The sequence below is a fragment of the Vulpes vulpes genome, chromosome 1 (genome assembly GCF_048418805.1).
Source record: "Vulpes vulpes isolate BD-2025 chromosome 1, VulVul3, whole genome shotgun sequence".
Lineage (NCBI taxonomy): Eukaryota > Metazoa > Chordata > Mammalia > Carnivora > Canidae > Vulpes > Vulpes vulpes.
In genome coordinates this window covers 25881285-25906179 of record NC_132780.1, presented here as the reverse complement: position 1 = coordinate 25906179, position 24895 = coordinate 25881285, and the positions used below count along the sequence as shown (strand labels likewise).

At 52.4% G+C, this 24895-nt stretch overlaps 1 protein-coding gene across 1 annotated transcript in view; it reads left to right on the top strand.

Annotated features, from left to right (window-relative positions):
- Positions 1 to 24895, top strand: part of SHC3 (SHC adaptor protein 3) — a 110518-nt gene that overhangs the window by 41878 nt on the left and 43745 nt on the right. Inside the window, exons 3-5 of the mRNA XM_072761158.1 lie at positions 15746 to 15809; positions 17974 to 18093; positions 20107 to 20160. Coding sequence (XP_072617259.1) covers positions 15746 to 15809; positions 17974 to 18093; positions 20107 to 20160 — 238 coding nt within the window. The remainder of the gene's footprint in view (positions 1 to 15745; positions 15810 to 17973; positions 18094 to 20106; positions 20161 to 24895) is intronic.

Sequence of the window (24895 nt, the reverse complement as noted above, 5' to 3'; positions counted from 1 at the left end):
CCTTTGGAGGTTGCAGTTTGGGGCTGGTGATCTTTGATGGCAGCGAACCTTCTCTGCCAGTCGCCTGTTGGTACCTGGAGGGGTGGGTAGGTGTCCTCCCCAGGCCTCAAGGTCCTGCAGCGCCCCCTCTGGTGGAGCTTGTGCCTGCACCTGTCCAATTGGTGGGGGCACCTGTGCCAGGAGGTTGCCCTGCTCCCCATAGCCCCATGCAATTTCTGTTTGGGCAAAGCCTCTCCCCCTCCTCTGGCCTCAGGTCCAGGAGGACCAGCCCCGCACAGGTGACCACCAGACTTGTCCCGCCAGCACTCAGTTTGGAGCCCAGGGGAGGGCAGCAGGCATGTAACTCCCAGGATCTGGATTTCAGGCAGTAGCCACAGACCCTCTCTGCTGCCTATGATCACTAGAGGCCAGGCTGCCGTCACCCACATCCCTGTGGACCCCTGGGACCCACAGGACATCCCAGTGATGGTGACAGGGGAGGGGGTACTGCCCTGTAGCCTACCTTCCAGGGACACCTCTCGTGTGAATGGCTCACCCACTGGCTGTTCTTGCTGGTGCTGCTGGCCTGGGAGCTGGGCCTGGGAGTCAGGGGCCTGGACCAGAGAGCAAAAATGACATCACTGACATTCGGGGCTGGGTCATGCTCTGTTGCGAGGGCTCTTCCGTGCATTTTAGGATGTCCAGCAGCCCCCCGCTGAACTCCACCCACGAGATGTGCTCCCCACATTGTGACAGCCAAGGGTCTTCAGACTTTGCCCAGTGTCCCCAGGTTAAAACCACTAACCTGCCTGCCCCCAAACTCCCTCCTTTTTTTTTTTTTTTTTTTTTTAAATTTTTATTTATTTATGATAGGAACACAGTGAGAGAGAGAGGCAGAGACACAGGCAGAGGGAGAAGCAAGCTCCATGCACTGGGAGCCCGACGTGGGATTCGATCCCGGATCTCCAGGATCGCGCCCTGGGCCAAAGGCAGGCGCCAAACCGCTGCGCCACCCAGGGATCCCGACTCCCTCCTGTTCCACTATAACCATCACATGTGCGAAGCCACGAGAGAAATTTTAGAAAACAGAAGTACAAATAAAACAAAAGAGAGAGAGAGAGAGAGAGAAGGGGAGGTTTTCTTTCACTTTTTGCGAGTGCACTTCATGCAAAGTTTTGTGCCTTTCCTTTTGTTCTTGCGGGTCCTAGTAAGTGATCAGGCTCCCGTTGGAATTGAATTTTATGCTGTGTGCATGTGGGATCTCCAGGTTGCCGCATCCTGTGGGTTCACTTGGTCGTCGTGGGGATGAAGTCAGGCCACCACATCTGGGGGTGGAGGCCGAGTCCAGTGCAGACCTCACTTAGCAGTGGGTGGGGTGGGGCTGGCCTCACGGTCTCTACCCAACTCCCCAAATCCAGGACACAAGCAAATAATGATGTCGGGGTTCTCAGGAAGTCAGTGGTCATCCTCTGTGCACTTATTAGCGGGTACCATTTTGTACATTGGATGAAACTCTTGTTTTCGTCTGAATGTGACTGTCGCCCATGTAGGACATTAGTGTGTGTGGTGGAGTAGAGCCTGGTCCTCTGCAATATTTATGTGCCTAAATACATGTTATTATTTCTTAGTTGGGGTTTGTTTACATCTGAGGCAGCCCTTTCTGACATGTGGCCCGACGCCCACAGCGCCTTTTCATAGCAGCGGAGCACAGGATGTGCTGAAGGATGTCCCATAGAAGCACATGATCATGTAAGTTTGAAAGGGCCTTAGCTCAATTATTTAGAACGTCAGGCAGGAATGCTATCATGACGGGCATAAAAGTGCACCGAAACATGACGATGCATTTGACAGGAAGAGCTGCAGATTTAATTATGCCCAGAATGGAGGAAGAGATGAAAATGTGTTGGGATCTTGGTTGGCCGTCTGGGCCCCGTGGTCGGGCCTGCGGTCGGGAGGCTTCCTGCCTGGCTCGTGTGCCTAGCGTGAGGCGTCAGGCTTGGCCCCCCACGAGGCTGTTCTGGCTTCTATACTTAGTGGCTACGTTTTAAATTTTTACCATTTTGACCATTTTTAAGTGTATAGTTTAAAGGTATTCAGTGTGTTTGCATTGTTATGTAAAACCCTGTCCCCATTACAAACCAGCTCCCTACCCCAGCCAGCGGTGCCCACCACCCACGGTCTGTGCCTGGAAATTTGGTGACTCCAGGGACCTCGGGTAGGTGGGATTACATGGTGCAGTGGAGCCTTGAACATTTGCATGGGTTTGCTTCGGTGTGGATGTTTTTTTGCAAGGAATACTGTTCAGTCCTGCAGGATTTTTTTTTTAATATTTTATTTATTCATGAAAGACACACACACAGAGGCAGAGACACAGGCAGAGGGAGAAGCAGACTCCCAGCAGGGAGCCCGGTGTGGGACTTTGATCCCTGGACCCGGGATCACACCCTGAGCCGAAGGCAGATCCTCAACCACTAAGCCACCCAGGCATCCTGAGTCCTGCAGGATTTTAAAAGGACATTTATTTTCTTTAGCTTACTTTATGGTAAGAAGCAGACAGGAGGACATACAACATATACATGACACGTGTTCATCTGCTGCTACGTTGCTGGTGAGGCTCCCAGTCCACAGTGGGCCATTAGTAGTCAAGTCTTCAAGGAGTCAGTGGTCACACAGGGATTTTCAGCTGCGTGGGGGCTGGTGTCCTCACCCCAGTGTGGTGTGAGGGTCAAGTGCATTCGTCTTTTTGTGGCTGGCTTATTTCATGTAGCATAATAGCATCAAGGTTCGTCCACAGAGGAGCCAAGGACAGGATTGCCTTCCTTCCTAAGGGTGAGTGGTGTTTCCCTGTGTGGATGCACCATGTTTTGCTTATCCATGCATGTGCTCAGGGGGCACTTGGGCTCCTTCCATGGTTTGGCTGCCGTGAGCATGAGTGTGAATGTGCAGATACCTGTACTGCTCATTCTTGGGCGTGTGTACCCAGACACGAATCCTCGGATCCCATGGTCACCTGTGTTGAATTTTCGGAGGAGGCCCCCACCCCGTCCTGTTCTGTATCTCCCAGCGGATGAACCGCTCCACATTCCCACCCACAGGGTGCAGGGTGTCCGTTTCCCCACACCCCAGCCGGCACCTAGCACTTTGTGTTTTGTCTTGTTTTAGGATTGTTGTCCTAATGGACGTGACGTGCTATTTCATTGTGGTTATAACAGAGCGATTGTTTGTACTTGGATAGTGCTTGACTGTTTTACCCAAAGCCCCCCTGCACCTGAGTTCACCTGCTGTTGTCATGGGTCAGTGTGTGCAGGTGACCCTTGAGCCGGGAGTCCCGGTGTGCGTTCCGCAGCGGTCCACAGCACTCAGGGCTCATGCTGCACAGAGGCCCACGCCTCCCCCAGCCGTGAGCCGTGGCCTTTGGCTCTCACCTGCCAAGTGGAGGTCACCCCGACTTCTACTGTGTTGGAAGATTGACACCCTCATGGTGGTAGAGCAGGGCCACTTGGTGGATGCCCGGTGGGCACTGGTTGTGGCTTAATTGCGGCTTCTACGGTTCTCCTGTGGCAAGGACATCATCTGCTCGCATTGCCTTAAATGCTGGATGCCTTGCTTGGAAATGCCTTCTGGGGCCCTGACCTTCTCTGACGCCCTGGGCCTTCCCAGGACTCTCCACCACAGGGGCTTACTTTCCCATCAGACCCCCCAGGATTTGCCCCACAAGCCCTCCCTCCTCTAATTCTCTGGCGTTTCTGCTCCTGAATCACTTCCCACGTGCTTTCCTGCAGCTCCAGAAGCTTCTGTGACTCCTCGTGACAGCAGATCAGACTCCAATCCCACTGGCTGGTTCTCTTCTGCATTTTATGCTTGTTTTTGTGTTGACGCTTGGACCTCCGGCAGAGTGCACGGATCTCAGGTGTGCGGCTCGCTGGCATGTGCACGCACGGCACAACCATTGGCCAGCCCAGGACTCAGTAGGTCCCCGACCCCAGAACATAACCTGCATGCACCCTCCTGGGCCCTCCTGGAGGTGCTCATGAACAGGGCCCGCCCTTCCCCTCTCCCTCATCGTCATCTGTGACTGTGTCGTGCTCTGGGCTGCCCTCCTACATGTTCCTTCCTGTGGCTCAGGGGAAGTGAGCCTTTCCTCGTGCTGAGGTGAGGAGGTCTCTTCCCTCAGGACGCAGGAAACACGACTTCCTTCCTTTGGGGAAAGAGCCTCTGGAGTTTGCTGTGCTGACAGCCTCATCACTATTATGTGTGTCCAAGAACGTCTGGGGCCATGGACACGAGCACGTGTGCCTATGAGCATGGTGCAGTGTGCACCTGCGCAGTGGACCGACCCCCTGGTGCTGGAGAGAACCAATGCCCCCAGCTGCCATCCGCGGAGTCTCCGCACATGAGACGATGGAGAGGACTGTGAACACAGATCCCAGAGTGGACCTCTCAGGAGCTCATGCTTACACACGGCTCCACTTATTTTCCTATAGTTTCCTAGAGACCATATGTTTCCAGGGACCATATGTCTGCAAATGAATCAGATTACGGTCAGTGTGCGTGTGCGTCGCGTTTGAGCTAGAATTGGCTGCCGCGACTTTACAGTCGTCTCCTCTCCGTCTCTGACACGCTCCGTGTCTACGTGTCTATATGCACATGTATGTAATTGCTGTATATCGTTGACCTTGAACACATGTGGGGTTAGGGGCGCTGACCGCCCCGCCCTGCACAGTCCAAAATGCACACACAACTTTTGGTTTCTCAGAAACATAACTGCGAATAGCCTGTTGATGGGAAGCCTTACCAAAAACACAAACAGTCAATTAGCACATATTTTACATGTTATATATATATATATATATCATATACCATATTCCTAGAATAAAGTAAGCTGGAGAAAAGAAAATGTCACCGGGGAGATCGTAAGGCAGAGAAGACACATAGACGGGACTGCACCACATTTATTTAGGGGAATCCACGTGCAGGTGGACTCGCACTGCTCCCGCCTCTGTGGTCCAGGGTCAGCCGTATAATCAGTTATGGGATCAGTTCGGGTGCCTCCAGCTGGCACAAGCTTGTCTCCCGGTTCTGAAGGAAGATGCATCCTTGTTGCTTTGATGTGAATGCCAGGGGTGGCCACATTGACGGTCACTTAGCTGTGGCCCATGCCCAACGCCGTGCCTGCAAAGACGCTCAGTGGGCTCTCGGGTGATCTGTGGGCCCTCAGAGCCCAGGACGTGGTGCCTCGTGTGGTGGGGGTGGTGGGGACCAAATCCATGCATATGCCCTCAGCTCCGCCAGGGAATCTCCAGGGTCCTGTTGGCGAAGGAACACGTGACATGTCTGTTCCTGGCCAGGGTGGACGGGGTGGGGACGCCGAGGCATTTCTACTGAATGCCTCCACCTTGAGGGCTGGTGGAGCTACACGTCCCTGTTTTGCAAAGTGAGTGTGTGTCTTTGGGAGGTGGGTCCAGCATCACCTCATGTGGGCTGATGTCCCTGGGAAAACCCAGCCTGGGGACAGCAACAGATACTTTTTTTTCCCTTAAGACTTTGAATGGAGATATTTCAGGGAATGTTCCCCACATAGTTAATCATGGGAAGATCATACTTTTTTGTTGTTGTTGTTGTTCCCTAAAACTCGGTGAAGACCCACTAGGCCCCATGTTCTTTGTTTTTATGTGATGGTCTGATGGTCACCAGAGCTGACCCAGGAGAAGCTCAGGAGAACACAGTCGATTATCCATCTGTGTCCCAGAGACAGGAAGGGACAGCAGTCACACGGGGCCATCGGGGAGGGGCCAGCATGGGCAGGATGGGAGCAGAGCAAGACCCGCTGCCCGCCCACTGCCCCCCTGCCCCAGCCCCCTCCACTCCCACTGGGTGCCTGGTGGCCTCTCATGCCTTCTCCCGCGAGTCTGACGGTGGGAGCCGTGGCCAAGAACCTCTTAGGTTCAGATGTGGGAAGAAAATACAGGCCCTGATGAGGAGCCGGTATGATGGGATTTTCCAGCACTGGCCACACCTCCCAATCCTGAACTTGGGCTGCATTTCCTGCGAAGGTACTGATGTCTGATGCCCCAGATGTACTTGCTCAGAAGGCATACAGTCACCTGAGTTCTGGATTTATAGTTTTCAGCTTGGGTCTGTGAGAACCAAAGCCTAAAGCCTGGGGCACTATTCTTTAAAAATTTTTTATTAATTTATTTGAGAGAAAGAGAGACAGAGATGTGACAGAGAGCACAAGCGGGAGGAGAGGGACAAGCAGACTCCCCCCAGCTGAGCAGGGAGCCTGATGCAGGACTCGATCCCAGGACCCCAGGATCATGACTTGAGGTGAAGGCAGACACTTCACCGACTGAGCCCCCCAGGTACCTCCTGGGGCACCATCTGAGTGCACAGAAAAGTAATACGGGAGCCATGCAAAACACCCCCAAGTCACCTTCATGATGCTCAGTCAGGTGAGGTGTGGTCAGAATCCCTTTTGTCCCCACTTTGGGGGCATAGCCTGTGGTTTACCTTCTCTGACCTCGTCTGTTTAGAGGAGCAGACACGAGTGATGTGGTGGAGAGAGAGGAGCACCTTCCTGCTGCGCTCTGCCTGTCCCGGGGACACCATCGCTCCTGGCTGGGACGTGGGGCCCCCAGACATGGCCCTCATTGTCAGTGGACAAGGGAAAACGAACCCCCGTCATACCCCCCTCAGTCCCAGCTCATGGGAGATAGAGCCTCAGTTTCCAGCAAACCCAGAGTCTGCAGCCTGGGGACAGCGACAGATACTTTTTTTCCCTTAAGACTTTGAATGGAGGTATTTCAGGGCATGTTCCCCACGTAGTTATCATGGGAAGATCATACTTTGTTGTTGTTCCCTAAAACTTGGTGAAAACCCACTAGGCTTCATGTTCTTTGTTTTTATGTGATGGTCTAATGGTCACCAGAGCTGACCCAGGAGAAGCTCAGGAGAACACAGTCGATTATCCATCTGTGTCCCAGACACAGGAAGGGACAGCAGTCATAGGGGGCCACTGGAGAGGGGCCAGGATGGACAGGATGGGAGGGTAGCCGAGGCCAGAGCCCTCATGGAGTTTCCAATGGCAGGGTGGGGCAGGGTGACCGGCAGAGGGGTGCTGCGCGAGCTGTGGAGTGTCCCTTGTCGCCTGTCCCCTGGCCCTAGGACAATTCAGACAGGAATGTCGTGTTCTGAGTGCACGGGCCACACAGAGGAGGTCTGGCTCAGGGTCGGCTGGTTTGTACATCGCAGTGTGCTCTGTGCGGGCCCTCTGCCGAGAATTGGCCAGCCCAGCAGGGACCTCTCTCCCCAGCCAGGAGGGTCAAGGTGTCAACTCGTCACCATATGTGGGAAATGGTCCCAGAGGCTGTGTCTGAGTGACGACTGCTGAAGGGCTGCATCTGAGATGCTCCCATGTCTGCACCTGGTTTTAGCTGCCCTCAGGCCTGCACCCTTCCACCTGGAAGAGCTCAAGGGGAGGATTTCATGGGGGTGGCCCTCAGTCTCCATTGCTCTAGCAAGCAGGACAGGACAGGCACTGCTGGGTGACGATGGAGCCACCGTTTTACAAAGACATGGTAACATCAGACACTGAAAGGAGGCCGGTGTTTGGTGCAGGTGGCAGCACGGGGCACTGGGATGGGGGCCCAGCCCGAGCTTCAAGGGGGGCCATATGCTCCCTGGGGGCCCTGCAGCAGCACCCCCCATCCCCCGAGGCTATGTCACTGAGGGCACCTGCATTTCCTGGCGTTCGTGCACAAACAGGAGCATGCAGCACCTGCTCACGTCTGCCCTCTCACGTGCACAATTACACTAGGATTCGTGGGTGTTGTTGGGTGTATCCATAGCCCTCTCCTTTTGCCTGGAGCACAGGTTCACGTGGTTTCTTTAACCCCCAAGGCAGATACTTAGACGCTACAGCCCTTGGTTTCGGGGCCCCACCCCTCAAGTTTCCAGTGGACTATAACGGCACCCAGGGTGTCCAAGGTCTCGTGATTCTGCAACGACCACGCGATTCTGAGTCCTGTTGTCTGTGGCCTTCTGGGAAGGACGTGGAAGGGCCACTGGAGGTCCACGGACTGGAGCTCAGAAGAAGCACCATCTCTCTGCACCTCCCACGTGGGCGGGCTTTGTAGCTGTGGACTCGTGGTCTTGGTGTCCCACTCCCTGGGCTCCGAGGGGCAGGCACTTGCTAGTTGTCCAATCAAGGGCATATGGCTTGGCTCACCTGCCTCCACTTCTACAACTGTAACACCAGCATGAATGGCCCTACCTTTCAGGTGTGTGGGGGTTGAATGGGCCCGTATGTTGAAGGCGTGTGGAACAGGGCCTGGCAGGGGCCCTGTGGTTACTGGTGTGTGTATCCAAAGGGCCACAGACATTGGGGTCAGGTTTCCTTGTACCTCCCATACTCCTGCCTTGCCAGCAGGAAGCAGATTTCTGTGGAATTGGGTTCCATACGCTTGTGAGAGAGACTCGATCTCAGAAAATACATCTCTCCAAACGGATACGTGGCTCTAAAATCTGGCGGTGGGGGCCGGGTTTGCACAGGTCTGTGGATTCCTCTCTGGTTGGGCTGCCGTCACACCTGGTGGCGCCCTGAAGGCAGTGGTGCCCTGTGGCCTGCAGGGCAGCAGCCACAGACCCATCCCACCGACCTGAGGATGTGACCCCTTTATAAGGTTGCACCTGCCTAAAAGAGCACCCACGGCGCACTTCTTTCCCTTTTATTTGGCTCATCAGCACCGCAAAGCAGTTGGGTTGGAAGCAGAAGACTTTTTCTAACCCAACGGTGAGAATTTTAAGGGGGAAAAGAAGATTCAGGGAAAGCGTTCGTAAGACTAACGCAAGCCCCCCATCTGTCGAAGACGCCTGCGATACTCCCTGTAGCCTCGAGTGAACTTTAACCTTAGTTCTTTTACCAAAAGGAATATTAGCTTCCACATTGCCATGGGTGGGTTTTACTCTTGGATCCATACCTTCCTATTCTTCCCAAGGGTTCCTCTTTCATTTCGTGAGATACCTGTCAGCCTGGGTAAGGATCCTCGTTCCTGGTTTCCTCTGGGATTTTTATGGGAACTTATAGGATCTGTTGTGTTTGCCTGTGTCTGGTAATCATCAGCCGGTACTTATTTGCACCTACTGAGTGAGTGTGCCGGGGGCAGACCACAGGTGCTGAGGATGTTAGGATTACGATGACAGGGGTGATTCTGCAAAGTCGTGAGCCACCAGCGAGGTTGCTTTGGCACCCCACTGATTTCTCAAGAGCTGCACAGATCTCCAAATGCATGGCACCGCTTATGCTTGAGATATACTTATCGTTGGAAGATTTAAGTGGTTTCAACTCGTTCCAGTGAAACTACTTTTTAGAAATTAAGTCTGAAGTATTTTTGATGCCCAAGATCACTGTGTAACTCTGCGTGTGCGTGACGGTTCAGTTATATTTGGATGCTTTGGGCAACAGGCACCCAGGAATGGGAATTGCTTTGGGTGTGGATGGCACTGAGGGGAAGCCAGTTGCTCCACGTGCCCCTTGACCCAGGCTGGCAGCTTCCTGGTTCTGCCCTCGCCGGGTGGCCGGGTGTCTGGCTCTGTGACATCACCCACCTGTGTCTCTTGGCTTCAGGGTGGACATACTGACCAGCTTTCATGTGTCCTTGAGAAGGGAGAGAGGTTGTCCCATGACAAGAGCACCTTGAGTGTCACTCTCCATGGCTAGGCAGGGCTGAAGGCCTCCTCCCCAGTGGTCTGTTTGGCTACTTCTGCCACAGACGTCTGGCTGGCCTCCCTGCCCACCATGTCTCTCCACCTCCTTGTCCCACACACGGCGGCTAATGTCCATTCAGCTCCGTGACTATCTCACCAGCCTGTGTGAAGGGCCTCTGGGCCTGTCACTCCTCAGCCACCCCTGGGTCTGGACCCTCCACCCATGGCTCTGCAAATCTGCCCACCTGTGGCCTCCTGGCAGGCCTCCTCCCTGTGGCCGCACCTCACTTGCCCACCATGTGCCATGCTCCCCTGTGGACCCCGATTCCGTTTCCCCCACGGGAAGAGCAAGGTCAGAGAGCCTGCGGTGGAGACAGTCAAGACTTAGTTTGAAGCATGATGTCTGAGAAGCCTTCAAGACAATGAGATGGAGCTATCAGTTGGGTGTGGGAATTGTCTCCAAAATCCTATCCCTGGAGCAGATGTGGGGGCTTGAGATAAAGATTAGTGAAGCATTTGGAGCAGAGACGTAGGACCCTGAGGGTGGGAGTGGGTGGAGGGAACACACCACAGAGGCCTCAGGGCCTCAGCTCCAGCAGTCTCGATGGGGGATGGCCACCCAACAGGGCTTGGGAAGACAAGAGGGGGATGGGGTGTATCTTGCTGCTATTTGTCCAGCACCAAGCTTGGGGGAATCGCAGGATGAGGGCAGGATTATGGAACCTGTTTCTGTCGTGAGAGCCCTGTGATCTCTCTGCTATCCACACTGGGGAGGGGCCAGTGGTTCCTTGTTGCTTCAGAGTGAAGGGCTTCATGGAGGTGATGCAGCCTTTGGCATGTCCAGTGCACTGATGGTCTCTATACCAGGAGTGGGTGTTGCTGACAGCTTCCTGCTAATGACCAGGCTGAAGGCCTGGGGGCAGGGGGCACCCCATGTGGGCTCTGAGCCTACTGGATCCACAGCAGCAAGAGGGCTACAGCTGGCCCACGGGTGTGAATGCCAGAGGGGACAGATGTGTGGGCAGATGAAGGACCAACACCTTTACAGCACACGCACCCAGATAGTCCAAAGGAGCAGAGTTAGATGCAACCTTTGGCCCTGGCAGGGGCCCCAGCTCCAGGGCTGATAGGATTGCTGTGTGAGCCCGACTTCCTCTCTACTGTGTCTCCACGTCTCCATGTCCCCACAGGCCAAGGTGTCAGAAGCTGCAGCCTAAGGCACCTGCCATCCTTGGCTTCCTGGAGTCTCCACCCCAGGCAGCTCTACATAGGGGAGGACGGCTCTACTTTTTCGTGGTGTTCAGGGTGTTTACTGTTACCTGAGATGCCATCTTTATTACTGGAAATAGGAAAATGGAGTGACTTGCAAGTGCCTGGGGACACTTTCTTGTGTGAAAGTGGGTGGATTAGATACAGAGTGTGTCTGGGGCTTCATCCAGGGCCAGGGAGTACTGGGACCCCTATGTGCACTGAGACCGGAGTTGGGGGCAGTGAGCTGGTTCTTGGATTGTCCCCGGCTCATCCACTCATCCAAGTAGCACAGAGGACAGAGAGGAGGTAGGCAGGATGGAGCCCTGTGGCCAAGTCACAGAGAAGGCAAGAAACTGGCAAAGAGTACCAGGGTGAAGAGAACATCAGAGCAGTGTGGGGTCAAGAGTTGAGGAAAGGGAGTGTGGCAAGGGAGAGAGGGGTCTGCTGAGGGCAGATGCATGTAAACAGGTTGCCCATCACATTTGGGGCCATGGCGGGTATGGGAGAATCTGCAGGGGCAGCTCGTAGGAGTACGAGCTTGGAGGAAATAGAGTGAGGGCACAGGCGGCACCAGCACCAGCACCATGTTGGCCGTCCACCTTGAGGAGTTGCCATCACTTATTGAGCTGGCTCTTATGATAACCGCTGTTTCCCACCCTATTAAAAACCTGGTTGCAGTGAGTGGTGGTGTACACATGTCCGTGGCCCATCTCTCAGCATGCTAGAGAGTGTGCACCTGGAAGAGGATCTGTTGGACCAAAGGGTCTGAGCATGTCCCATCCTGCTTGATGCCATCAGTCTGCCCCACAGAGGCTGTGCCACTCCGCTTCTTGCCACATGGAGGGGTTTTTTATGATGTCTCATCAATCTCTGTCTGACCTTTGGCTGTGAGGTGGCATTTTAGCACAGTTTTTATTTTTTTAAAAGTGTTTATTTATTTATTCTTGAGAGACACAGAGAGAGGGGGAGAGACACAGGAAGAGGGAGAAGCAGGCTCCCTGCAGGGAACCTGATGTGGGACTTGATCCTAGGACCCCGGGATCATGACCTGAGTCAAAGGCAGACCCTCAATAGCTGAACCACCCAGGTGCCCCTTAGCACAAGCTTTAATTTGTCATCTTATTTTGAGTAAAGCTGAGAATCTTTTCATGTGTCCAGGAGTTGCTTGTATTTCTTTTTTTGTGAATTCTTTATCATTTGTACATTGATTGGGCTTTTGATATTTTCCTTATTGGGTTATATTAATTATCTTTCTGACTGAAATGTTACCATTTTTCTTCTGCATAAAGTTTCATTTTTATCCTCTTAAGTGTGTATTTTGTTTTTCTTTTTAAAAAGAACTTATGGTTTCATTACGATGAAATTAAGTTTGCAATCCATTTAGGATTTATTTGTATATAAGGCGCAAGACAGAAACCCAGTTTGATTTTCTTTTCCTGTATAGCTACCCAGACACTGAAACACCACTTACTGATAACTCTGTCCCCCTTGGGTGTGGATTGCTGTATTTTTCACTCTGGAGGATAAAACACTTTTTACTCTGCCCTCCTGTGTTCTCTGACTAGGGCCCTGCAGACAACAGGCAGACTAACAGGAGAGAAGCAGGTGATTGATACACATAATACACATACACAGGGAAACTTGGTGATGAGTAACTCAAAGAAGTGGTTAGAACTTGGGCTTATATCACATCTTAACAAAGCATAAGCAATCCAGACAGAAGTGACAAAGCCTAGGAAAAGAATTTTCGGTTTCTAGGGGTGGCAAAATGAGGAGGCAAGTACACGTGGAAATCCATGGATAGACAGAGCTAGTTGCAGCGAGTCGATTCCTGTGCTGGTTCTTGGTGCTGCAGGGGGCCCAGGGCTATCTTGGTGATTCACCTCCGTCCTTCCCTGTAGACAGGGCAGTGGGGCTGTCTCTACAAATTTATGTCCTATTTCTAGGCAAATAAGGGAAGAGCAGAGCTATTTTTTTCACCTGCTGTCAGGGTGGCCTTTGTGGGGTGGTGTGTTCTACTCCCTTTCACCATGTTTATCTTTCCTTTTTGTTTCTTTGTGCAACGGATGAGACTTTGCCATCATACGTGTTTATTTGTTGCTCCTTCACCCACTAGAATATAACATGATAACAAAAATCACCATTTGGAACACATATCTTTTTTATGATTTTACTTTATAAAATGGTGTGTTTGGGGAGGGGGAGTGGGCAGCATGAGATGGATGAATGGGGACAACAGTGGTGCTCCATGAGTTCAAAGGACCCAATTCTCAAATCCTGCTACACTCTGCAGCAGTTATGAAATGTGAGAGGTGGAAGTTCAAGAGAACCTTATGCTGAATGGGGGGAGGTGGTGGGACCACAACAAAGAGAGGTGCCAGTTACTCTTGGGTGACTGCACAGGTGCCAGAGGTCACAGCATGGCTCACCTAGGTGGGATCATGCTGAACAGGTGGGTCGAAGTCACTCTCTGTTACTAATGACAAGGGAGCACCTGTTACTGCCACCTGAGACTCACACCAGGATTCACTGCAATTGCACAAAGCCAAATTATTATTGCTAAATGAACAAATTGGGGTGGGAGCACTCATGCAAATGTGCTGTGCTAGAGAGTGACGAGGGACGAGGAGAATCGTGACCTCTGTGGTTAGACCGCAGAGTGACCAGGCACGGAAGGGTGGCAGTTACTGTGTTACATCACATCCCTGTTTCAAATGGAAATGGACACCATTGGCCTGGGTGTGAGATAATTCACACGAATGCAGGTTAGCACGTGCGGGTGATGGAGAGAGGACATTTTTCTCAAGAGCAGCTTGATTTGCAGCTGTGTTGGGGAATTCTAGAGCTCACAAGGGGATCCTTTGGACTTTACCTGGTGCTGGAGCTCTGAGAAATTTCTGACATTTGCAAAAGACTGAGTCTCCAAATGTGCCCTGGGCTGCTGCCTGACTCTCTGTGGGAGGACTTGCTTGACAGATGGGTTTATTATTTGCACTGCCTCCCACAACCCATTCAAATGTCCACGGGTGGGTCCCACCTCCCTCACAGAAGCTGCACGCAGGCAGCAGGGGGAGGCCTGTGGCCCAAGCTTCATGGCCCACCTGCTCAGACTCAAGTGTCATACAGGTTAGACACTTGACAGTTATCCTCTTGGGAAACTGTCACCCAAGGCTGATTTCTTTCTCTCATTGTCCATGGTGGTAGATCGGGAAAGAAATCTGAAGCTTATAATGGATATTTAAGGAGAGACCTACAGGATACTTCCTGCCGGATGATATGTTTCTGGCCTGCTGGGACCATCAGAGATTTGGCTGCTTTGCTCGGCCGAGTCTGTCACTTGATATAACAAGCACAGTGCAGAGATGTGCTGAACTTTTTTTTTTAATTAAACAGATAAAATATAAATGCTGGGGTTTATTCAGCTCTATAAAGAGACAGCTTGACCTTCTTCAATAGGAATTTACTTTTAGAAGGTCCTTGGGTGATCATTTCGATAAAACCACAGTTAGAACGTTATTATAAAATGTGTGACTAAGCATAAACATCAAAAACACGCGTTCCTTTTAAATGAACTTTTTTGTGAGTCACGGCGATTCAGTCCTGCAGTCTTTGTGGCATCTAAACTTCTAGAATGGTCTTTCTCTACCCTCTGCTGTGAATTCAGCAGCAAAGGTGAAGCTTACCTGAACAGTCTCTTACCTAATTGACAAGGACAGGTTTCTCGTAAGAGCATTGTCGTGTGGTGGTAATTATTTTTCCAGATGATAACAATAATTTCAAGAAGTATTAAAGCTTGCAGAATATTTCTGAGGACCCATTGTCTTGTTTGTCACCTGGCGTGTCCCGATCCCTGTTTCTTTCTTCCTGTGTTCTCTTACTGTCTTGTCCTTCCCCACGAGGGAGGGGAGATGTTCACATTCACCCAGCTCCTTTCTGAGCTCCTGACTTTGGAGCCACCTCTGGCCTGTCTCTGTCACTTCCCACTGAGGCCACTTCCCACTTTTGCTTTCAAGCACCTGCCGTCAGCCATGCCCCCTCCACTGTAGGCACCCCTGCCTCCACCATCTGGACCACAGCAGCCTCCATGTGGTCCATTCCACTTGCTCCCCACCTCTCGAGGGCTCCCGCCCAGGAGGACCCTCTGCAGCCCGGCCTCCCGTCACATCCCTTGTACCTAGGACTCTCTTTGCCTCCTCTCCTCAGGGCACACCCTGTACATAGTAGCTGCTCAGCAAATGCGTGCTCCAGGGAGCTGCCCTGCACAGACCTCATGGTCTGGCTCATTTGTGTACCGTGGGATAGCCTCTCCTCCCTCAGAACCTTTTTGGTTTTATGATACTAACTGTAGAAGCTAAGAATAACACTCAGAAGACCAAATTTCTTTTGATAACATTCTGACCTGCTTGGAAGAAGGATGCTGACCCGTGGCCATGCTTGGCCAGGTCTGGGCCTGTGCCAGGACCATGGCCTTGAAGGGAACACCAAAACATGTCAAGGTCCTGCTTTATCGAATGGAATCCTCACCAAATATACAGCAGAGGAGTGTGTCATCGATACCTATCATACCTATCACACCGTTAGGATGCATCCACCAGGAGGGCACTGCCCATCAGAGGTTCAAGATGATCTGTTCGTGTTTTGCACAGTTTTGCTCGTTAGAAGGGAACTAGGTGACCCCTGCTGTGGGGGGGCCTACTGTCTACACTCAACCGCACAGCAGATGTTTTCCCTGGGGACATGCACATGTGCTCTGTGGGTTATAGAATCCTGAATAATGTGACAAAAGGATCTCTCTTCCTGCACCCTTCAGGGAAGCCATCAGCCGTGTCTGTGAAGCCGTCCCTGGCACCAAGGGAGCCTTCAGGAAGAGAAAGGTACTGTTCCTGTGTCTCCTCCCCACGTGGCACCTTTCGTCACCCCCCACCCAGGCAGAATCCCCTGCCTGACTCTCTGCGCTTTTAAAACAATAAGAGTGTAGGGTCCTCCTGCCATGTGATAGGCAGGACAATTGTCACTGGCCGACCCAAGTCAGCTCCCTGGTTGCACCCCCAGTAACTAAACCTGCAGACAGTGATGGGAACAGACACAATCGACAAGGCAGGAGCCCTTCTCAGCCTTTACGGGCATTAATTCACTTCAGTAGAATAGCTGCTGTGACAGATGCCCTGATGCTGTGCTGGTAGATTAAAAAAGTTTTTTAAAGATCTTATTTATTTATTCATGAGAGACACAGAGAGAGAGGCAGAGACACAGGCAGGGGGAGAAGTAGGCTCCATGCAGGGATTCCAATGTGGGACTTGATCCCGGGACCCTGGGATCACACAACCTGAGCCAAAGGCAGACGCTCAATCAGAGTCACCCAGGTGCCCCTGTGCTGGCAGATTTAACCAGCGGCTCTCGGGGTCAGAGTAAGAAGCACCGGATCTGTGGCGTGTGTGCCCCTCCTGGCTGATTTCAAGCTGTGACGTGACATCCCTGAAGACATGCGGTGGCAGGTCATTGCACAGTGTCCCCACCTGGCAAGTGCAGGGGACACAAGAGGCCAGAACAATGCAGATGAGCATTAATGTAGCAGAAACAGCTAGAAAGTGACAAGCTTTGAGTATTTATTGTTTTTTAATTGTAATTTATTTAACTGTATGTTTAAGTAGTTTTTCATAGCAGCCACTTTTAAAGCCCAGCTCATAAAATTCCTACAAACTTAATAATTGTCTCTCATTAGCTGGTACAGCCCATTCCAGAATGCCATGGGCATCCCTGTTTTACAGATGGTGTAAGCTGAGGCACAGAGATAGAAGCCACAGTGTGCATAGGTGGTGAGCTGAGCTCAAGACCAGGTCACTCAACCTTTTCACCTGGCAGGGAGAAATATGGATTAAGAGAAAGCTCAGGAAAACTCTCCGGTTAAAAAAGTCTAGCAGGTACATAACTAATACCCACCCTCAGGACCATCTAGGCCCAGACTCCATCCTGGGGGCATCTCTGAGGTCTCCAAGTCTGTCCTGACACTGAGGTTTGCAGGCAGGTTGCATGCTTGTCCCTGCTACTCACAGAGCTATGGGTGGGTTTTGTCATCATAGCTTGGGGACATCGGGGGAGCCACGGGGCTACTGCGGCTACTGGGTTCCTGGCAGAGAACTTTGGATCTTGAATCTCACATATGTTAACAGGGAGGGAGTCTGAGGATAGAGCTAGGGGACTGTCTCTTTCAGAGTCAGTGAAGGTAGGGAAAGTAAGACCAAGTAAAACAGATTTCTGGGTCCCCCCCCCTTATAACTTAGAATTTTGGAGGGTGATTAAAATGCTTTGTCAGGAGATTAAAAAAGACCTAGCATTAATTAGCATATCAAACAGGGCACATTCTAATCTGAAAGGGAAGGATGGTCAGTGAGTGGGGCCTGGACCCTGGACTAGGAAGCAGGTGCCTAAGGCACCTGCGGGAAGGTGCTCAGTAGGAAAGCACAGTCCATGGGGCCGTGCAAAGGACCTTGAGTTAATCTGGGCCAGGTGGCATATCCTGAGCTGGCTCTGGGCCCAGCAGGGGCTAATGACCATCTGTGAGCACTGGCTGGAGGATGTTCCAGCCACAGGCCTTGTGTCCCACCCCACAAGTGAGTGGGGGTAAGTGGCCTCCAGACTCCAGAGGATGCTGGACCCCTCTGCTCTGGCCCTAAAGAGTTTAACTCCCGGTGGGATGAAGCCGGTTTCTGAGCCTGGCAGCTGCGGGCTCCGGTCTGTGGCACTTTCCCAGGCTTATGGGGGACATGGGACGTGGCCCCATGGGAGCCACCTGGACACAGACGTCCTGCGAGTGTCCTCATCCCGCTGTGTGCACAGCTGCCTCTCGTGTTTCAGAGCGTGTGTGTTAGTGTCGGATCCCGCCTCCCAGCTCCTCCGTCGCATCGTCTCTGCCACATGCCTAGTGAGGGCAGGGAGGTGGAGGTTTGGGGGTGTGGCAGATGACCAGGGGAGCACTGGAGAGGAGAGGCCGCGATGATGTGAACCAAAAGCTAACATGGCTTCTGCTTGATTCCACAGCCTCCCAGCAAAATGCTCTCCAGCATCTTGGGCAAGAGCAACCTCCAGTTTGCGGGGATGAGCATCTCCCTGACCATATCCACCGCCAGCCTGAACCTGCGGACGCCCGACTCCAAGCAGGTGCGTAGGCGCCCCGCCCCGCCCAGAGCTCCGCCACGACGGTGTGCTGGGCCCGGGGGGAGCACATTCGTCTCAAATCTCTGCTCGCCTGCAAACTTCGGCCCCTTTGAAGGGTCGCCCATGGAGTGGTAGACGGAATGGGTTTTCTTAAATTCTGCTATAAATTGCCTTTTCCTTGAGGATAACACGTGAAGTGTCCGATCTACGTGCAGTGTTAGGGCAGGTGCCTGTGTTTGGCACGGGCTCCTCGTTCTTGTCTTTTCACGCCCCCTTTCCTAGGCCGAGCCCGAGCTGCCAAGGCCCTCATGCTGCAGGACGGCCGAGGGAGGCAGGTCCCCTTGCCCCGAACCATGTGCCTCTGTCCCTTATCACATGATGTATGGCTGCTCCCATGTTTCTAGGAATCCTCAGACCGTGGCCCTCAGTTCTGTGGGAATATCTCCTAGTCCCCCCTTCTCCCTCATTCCTCTTCTAAAAAAGACTCAGGAAGGGCGCAGCCATCCTGGGATTGGGGGGCTGGTCGGCTGTGTCGGGTCCTCACTGTTGCGGAGGATGGGTGTGGGGCTGGGCTCAGGGGCAGGAGGGCGCCTTCCAGGACGCCAGGGGCACATGTCCCAGCCACATCCCGTGGCTCTTCTATGGTGTAGCGCACGCCCAGCTGTTGCAGATTTGGAGCAGCCCCACTGAGAGAGGAGGAGCCCCCTTGAACCTTCCCTCAGATGGAAACACCTGCTTGCACCTACTTGACCCTGCCTGCTCCCCATTTAGTTCCCATCTTACCTGAGGGGCCACAACCACCGCAGACTGACGGTCACGCATTGTGGTGACCAAATATGATTTCCAGTTGTTTTCCTCTAAGTCACAACACCCGCTTCAATTTCCAAACCGTAGTATTAGAGCTGCCTTACAAGCACAAATCCACACCTTTTAGAAGTTGATCCTCCTTCGGGGATTGATGGTGCTCGCTGCCCTCCTGGTGGCCCCCTGCCCCGGGGACTGGAGGCGGGAGGATTCTGGAAGGCTCCACGTGGGGCAGTGGGCAGTCGGATCCAGGGCGACCTCCTTGTGTCTATCCATCTACACGCTCAGGTCTTTCTAGATCCCAAGTGCTTCTTGCAAATGCCAACAACCAAAGCAGGCAGTTTAAACTGTCTCGTTTTCTCCTACGGCTCAATCCTAGTCTTGCTTTGAGCGGGAAGGCCCTGGGATGGTGGGGTGTTGCCTCCCTAACTCCCCACCGCCTGCACCAAGGGCCTGAGGTGCCCCGCAGAGCTGAACCTGGTGGCCTTGGGGTGCGGGCAGGACCACTGTTTCCAGCCCCAGAATTTACTTCACTGTCATTACATTCTCTTCAAAATGGTAAAAATAGCACGGAAACCTTACGTAGCTTTTTAAATTTAGGGCAGCTCCTAATTCACTCAGTGTCTGCTGAATCCCGCTGCAGCCTGCAGTTGATAAGGCTCATGGAAATTTCCCAGTTCAAAATTAACTCAGAAGGTCCTCGCTGGCCTTTGAATTGATAAAATTGATTACGAGAGCGCCCGGGGTGGCCCCCATCTCTGGCGGGCTTTCTGATTAGCACGCACCCTGGATTCACGTGGGGAACACACTTCCTCTGCACTGGCTGTGGGTCTGTCTCTGCTGAAGACCGCGTGTGTCTTTGGGAGCAGACGTGTGTTGTGTGGGGAGACACACTCCTTGTCAGAGCTGCGACGGTGGCCACGGCACTGCCCGCTATAGTGCCGGGGTCTTGGGGTCCCCGTCTGACGAGCGGGTGCCCAGAGCTCCTCCCTCCCTGGTGTGATCAGACCCAGGTGCCATGGTCCTGGCGTGCGGCTGGGGCATCGGGAAGGGCCCCCCAGAGGGGACTGCTGCCATGACCGACCTCAAGGTCGTGTCCATCGGGCCCACCTTACCCATCCCGGGGCCTGGCCCCTGTGCTGCGCGCCGACAGCTGGTGCTGGGAGCCGCGGGGCGGGTCGTGACGGGGTCTCTCTCGTTCTGGGCCCGCAGATCATCGCGAACCACCACATGCAGTCCATCTCCTTCGCCTCCGGGGGAGACCCGGTAAGTGCCCGCGGCTGGCTCTCCTCGCGCTGCCCGGGGCTTCCCGAGAAGGGCCGGGGGTGGGGGGTGCGGGGCGCCTCTAGCCCGCGGGCGGGAGGTACTGGGATCCCAAGCTCCAGCCCACAGGCCCCTCTGGACCGCCCTTCGGGTTCAGTTCCTTAGCCCCAAACTGGCAAAAGTCCCTGGAGTGTGGGCTGAGGTGCTCGTGCGGCGGCTCCCCAGCTTCAGCTCCCTGGCCGGCCACGGGGCCCTGCGCTTTTCCTTCCGGCTGCTGGGCCTCTGATTTCGTCCCTGGGGTCTACTGGAGGGCCGCGGGTTTACTGGATCTGGTTTATTCATAGATATTTGGAATTAGAATCTTTCTCCCCAAATTCAATGCTGTAGTCTTACTGGTTTGCTTTGCCAGCAGAGAAGGAGAGAGAGAGAGACAGAGAGGGAGGGAGAACAGAAGAGAATGTTCTATTTTTGCGTTGCTTCTTTCATTAAGAAGGTGGGGTCACAAGGAAATCTGCTCCCTACGCTTGGTCAGCAGCACCACAGACAGTGTCCACGTCATCAGAAAGCTGCCCTCTCCCTCCTCCCTCACTCCCTCCTCCCCCTCCCTATCTTCCTCCTTCCTCATCTCCCTCCTCCCTTCCCCATCTCCCTCCTCTCCACCTCCCTCCTCCCCCTCCCTGTCTCCCACCTGCCTCATCTCCATCCTCTCCTTCCTCCCCTTCCCTTCTCCCTTCCCCCTTCTTCCCTCTTTCCCTCCTCCCCTTCTCTCTCCTCCCCTTCCCCTCCTCCTCCTTTCTCCTTTCTCCCATCCCCCTCTCCCTCCTCCCCCTCCCTGCCTCTCTCCTCCCCCTCCCCATCTTCTTCTTCCCCTTCCTGTCTCTCTCCCTCCTTCTTCTCCTCCTTCCTCCTCTCCGTCCTCCTCCTCCCCCAGAGTCAGACACACACACACACACACACACACACACACACACACCTACACACTGTAACTGCTGCTCACTGTCCCTGGCCAGTCCTCTGAAGCAACCCAGGCAAGAAATTGTCTTGAGGGAAGAGGAGCCAGTCAGCCCTTCCCAAAGCAAAGGGGATGAAAGTACCACCTCTGGAGACTTATCATACCATGTCTCATTGGCCCCAGGTTTTCACCGATCTAGGGGAGTATTTAAAAATTCTGACAACAAAATGAGTATTTTCTTGGAGCTAAATTTACTCAAAAAGCAAAATTGTCCTGACAAGATGCCCCTTTGCTGCTAAATAGTCTCCTATAATGAGAGCATGGAGGTTTAGAAGTGGTGTTTTATTATGTAGGAGTTGACGGGTCCAGGGCAGCCCAGGTGATCAGTGCCTGAGACCTTGTCTGGGTCTGGCTGGGGAGGGAGTATTTCCCATGCCCTGTGTTTATCCCACCTCTGCCCACATACACCTTTCCTCCCCTGCTCCCCCACCTGGGGAACGGCTGCTGGCTCATGCAGAGCCAGATGGAGGGGGCAGTTCCCACTGCTGGCTCTCATCTCCACATTTCCAAAGGACAGTACAGTCATGGCCAGGCTTCTCGGCTGCAGACACCCTGAGCCTGCCACCCCCGCCCCAGCGGCTGCAGCCCCCGGGGGAGATGTCATACAGGCAAGACCCTTGGGCCCAGGGCACTGGCAGGAGAGGAATTTGGCTGCCTTGCGTGCGGTTCTTTGCCCTCAAACCCCCGCCTGATTGACAGAGGATGACGGAGCACCATCTCTGCACCCCTCAGGACCCACCTGACTCACACTGTCTCTCGTAGTTAGGGGCTCATCCTCAAATCTCCACCATGGTTTTTCCTCTTTCCTTTCCTCTCTGCTCCCTTTACTTTCTCTCCAACCCCTTCATTTTTTAGGTTTTATTGTAAAGTGAAAGAGCTCATTGAGACACACATTTAGAAAGTGGGAGTCTGCCACACTCAAAGCCATCTGTGGTGCGTTTCTGAGGATGTGGAGGGACAGGTGTGCCCGTTCTCCACCAGCACCGCACCTGCACACGTATCTGTCCTCACGCCATCCCCGTGTTTGCATCGGCCCTAATCGACTTGTGGGGCCCTAATGACTGGCTCAATATGATGCTTGGCACCATAGTTTCTGAAATATGGGAGGTGACCCAGCTTGAAAAATAACCCCAGTCAAAAAGTAACCCCAGTCAAATTCAAACATTTACTACTGATAAACACAGGAATAGAACACACCTGTAGCAACAGATTCTTCCAAGAACTTGTCTCAAACCTCAGCTAATGCTGATAGGATGAGTGGGTATACAGCAAAGAAAAACTCTGGAAACCAAATATGTTGACTTGTGTTAAAATTATTTTATTCTCCAGGATGCACATGGGTCTGTGAGCTGCTTTCAAATGTCCTCAACAACTTGTCATAAAAAAAAGGAAGCATTCAGTGACCCTTAAAGAAAGTCATGACTTTTTAATATTTTCTTCTGAGCTTTTTTCTGACACAGAAAATGTCAGGATACCAGGGTGGGCAGGGAACTCTGTTACTTTCCATTTTAATCAGTCCAAATGCATATTTGCATTTGCATAAGTTCCCATTCCATACTGATTTGTGACCAGGATAATAGGTAGATGTTTAAATAACACTAACAATTCCAGGCTGTATGCCTTATTCTGCCACTAAGGGTGTATCCACTTACTGCTTTGTGCCTTGGTTTACTCAGTAAGAAAATGGCATTTTGAAATATCAAAGAAGATAGACTGGAAAACACTGTTAATCCAGCCACTCCCCCCAAGAGGTGCACTGTTATTTTAATCTACTGTCATTAACAGTGTTCCAAGTTCTCCCAGGGAAGTGCCAGAGTGCTGGCCAGGCTCAGAAGCTCTAGGGCAGTGGGAACAGCGATGGAACAGTCACAGGACAGGCACGAGCAGCCCCGTGTCTGGAGCTCGGAGTGTTCCATGTGTGGCTGTGTGATGTCTAGAACAGTGTTTTGAATAGCAATACACTCCCCCAGTGAGCCAGAAAATGATCAGTGTTGACATGAGAAGAGCTCTACCTTGGCTCAGCCATTAAGCATCCAAGGGATAGGACACGTGGGACACAAGTCACATCCCTTGCCTGGCCTTCCTTCCCCAGAGCAGCATTTCTCAGACTGCAATAAGAAAGTAAAAAAGAAGAACTGCCTTGCCTATGAGCTGATGCAAAATGATTTTGTTACCCAAATAGGCACAAAAATCAGTCAAGTATAGACTCCTTAGGTTTATGCTTCTTGTTGAACACTAAACCCCAGTCAAATTCAAACATTTACTACTGATAAACACAGTAAAGCCAGTAACATTCAAAGTAACGTTAATTTCCTGTTATGGATGGTTTTGCCGATGCTGGATTTCCACTCTCGGCATGACTCTAGAAGCAGCCACCACAGTGCAGGATCCTTCAAGGTCAGCATCTCTCCACTACCCCGGGTGCCTGGATGACTCAGTACTTCCACTAATTTATTCTATTCAAGCCAGCACTTCAGTGATACATCATTATGTACAAATGTGACATTAATTGCTTGAGTTGGGGCAAAAGCATCTAGTCTGAGTGTTCTTTTTTTCTCTAATTCTTTAAAAACCTGGCACCCTTAAAATTGGAGACCCAATAGACAACCTTGACGCTGACATCACATGCAGAACTGACACCACAGTGGTTGTTCAGATGGTTCTGGATATTCTTGCGTTAATTTTTAGGATTATCATGGCAAAGAAAACAGATTTAAAAAAAATTCTGGTGACATCTCAAACACATCTGCCCGGCCCCAGGGTTCGTGGATCACAAACTGAGAGACATGAGTGCTATCATAGGATGCTTCCAATGCTGTCATCTCCTGAATCCATGGAGAGCATTTGTGACTACAAGCGGCAGTTGGCTTCAGATCCTGACTAGATCTTCCTTGATGGAAATGACCAGTGGCTGGGTTGATGGCCTGTGCTCTACACCCTTCCCAGCTCAGTCTGAAAAGACTAGTGGACAGTGGCCTGAATAGGAGGATGGAATAGCATAGGCGGGTACATGCAGGAGGGGCCCCGGGTAGCAGCCCATCATGTCAGAAGTCTCTGGAGAGCCCTGGCTGTGGGCTCTGGGAATTGGCATATGGACAAGTACCCTGCAACTGGCACCACCAGCCGTAGGTGCTCATATCCAGTGCACATCCCCACGCTTGTTGTCCTCCCCACTCCTGTTGGGGGGTTTTCCTGGAGCACTGCAGAGAGAGAGAGAGAGAGAGAGAGAGAGAGAAGTGGGGGGAGGTGTCTTGGGCATGGAGAGAAGTAGTAGAGGAACACATGACACAGCATCTTTCAGATGCTGAACACACCAGGAGCTCGTCAATAACCCTCGAGCCTTCCAAGCAGTGACATTTGGGAAGTAGCTGCAAGAATGGGGTGAGCCTTCACCAGTTGCCTCCCTGCCTCCCTGAGATTTCTTTGAATATTGAAAATGTCAACTTTGCGGGGAGGTCTTCCCTGCTTTCAAGAATGAAGATAATTATTGATTCCTCTGCTGATTTAGAAACTAAAATCCATGTGGCGGCCCCACCCACTTCTGAGGGGCAGAGTTTCCTCCATGCACTGATTAGATGAGTAGGCGGCCAAGTGGACTAGTGTGTCACCTGTAACTGCCAGACTACTACATGGAGCCCACATGTTTAAAGGATTAAAATGACTCCTTACGTCTGAGAAGAAAAGAACTGTGATGTCTCATCCACCCAGGAAGGCATTTGCAACCAA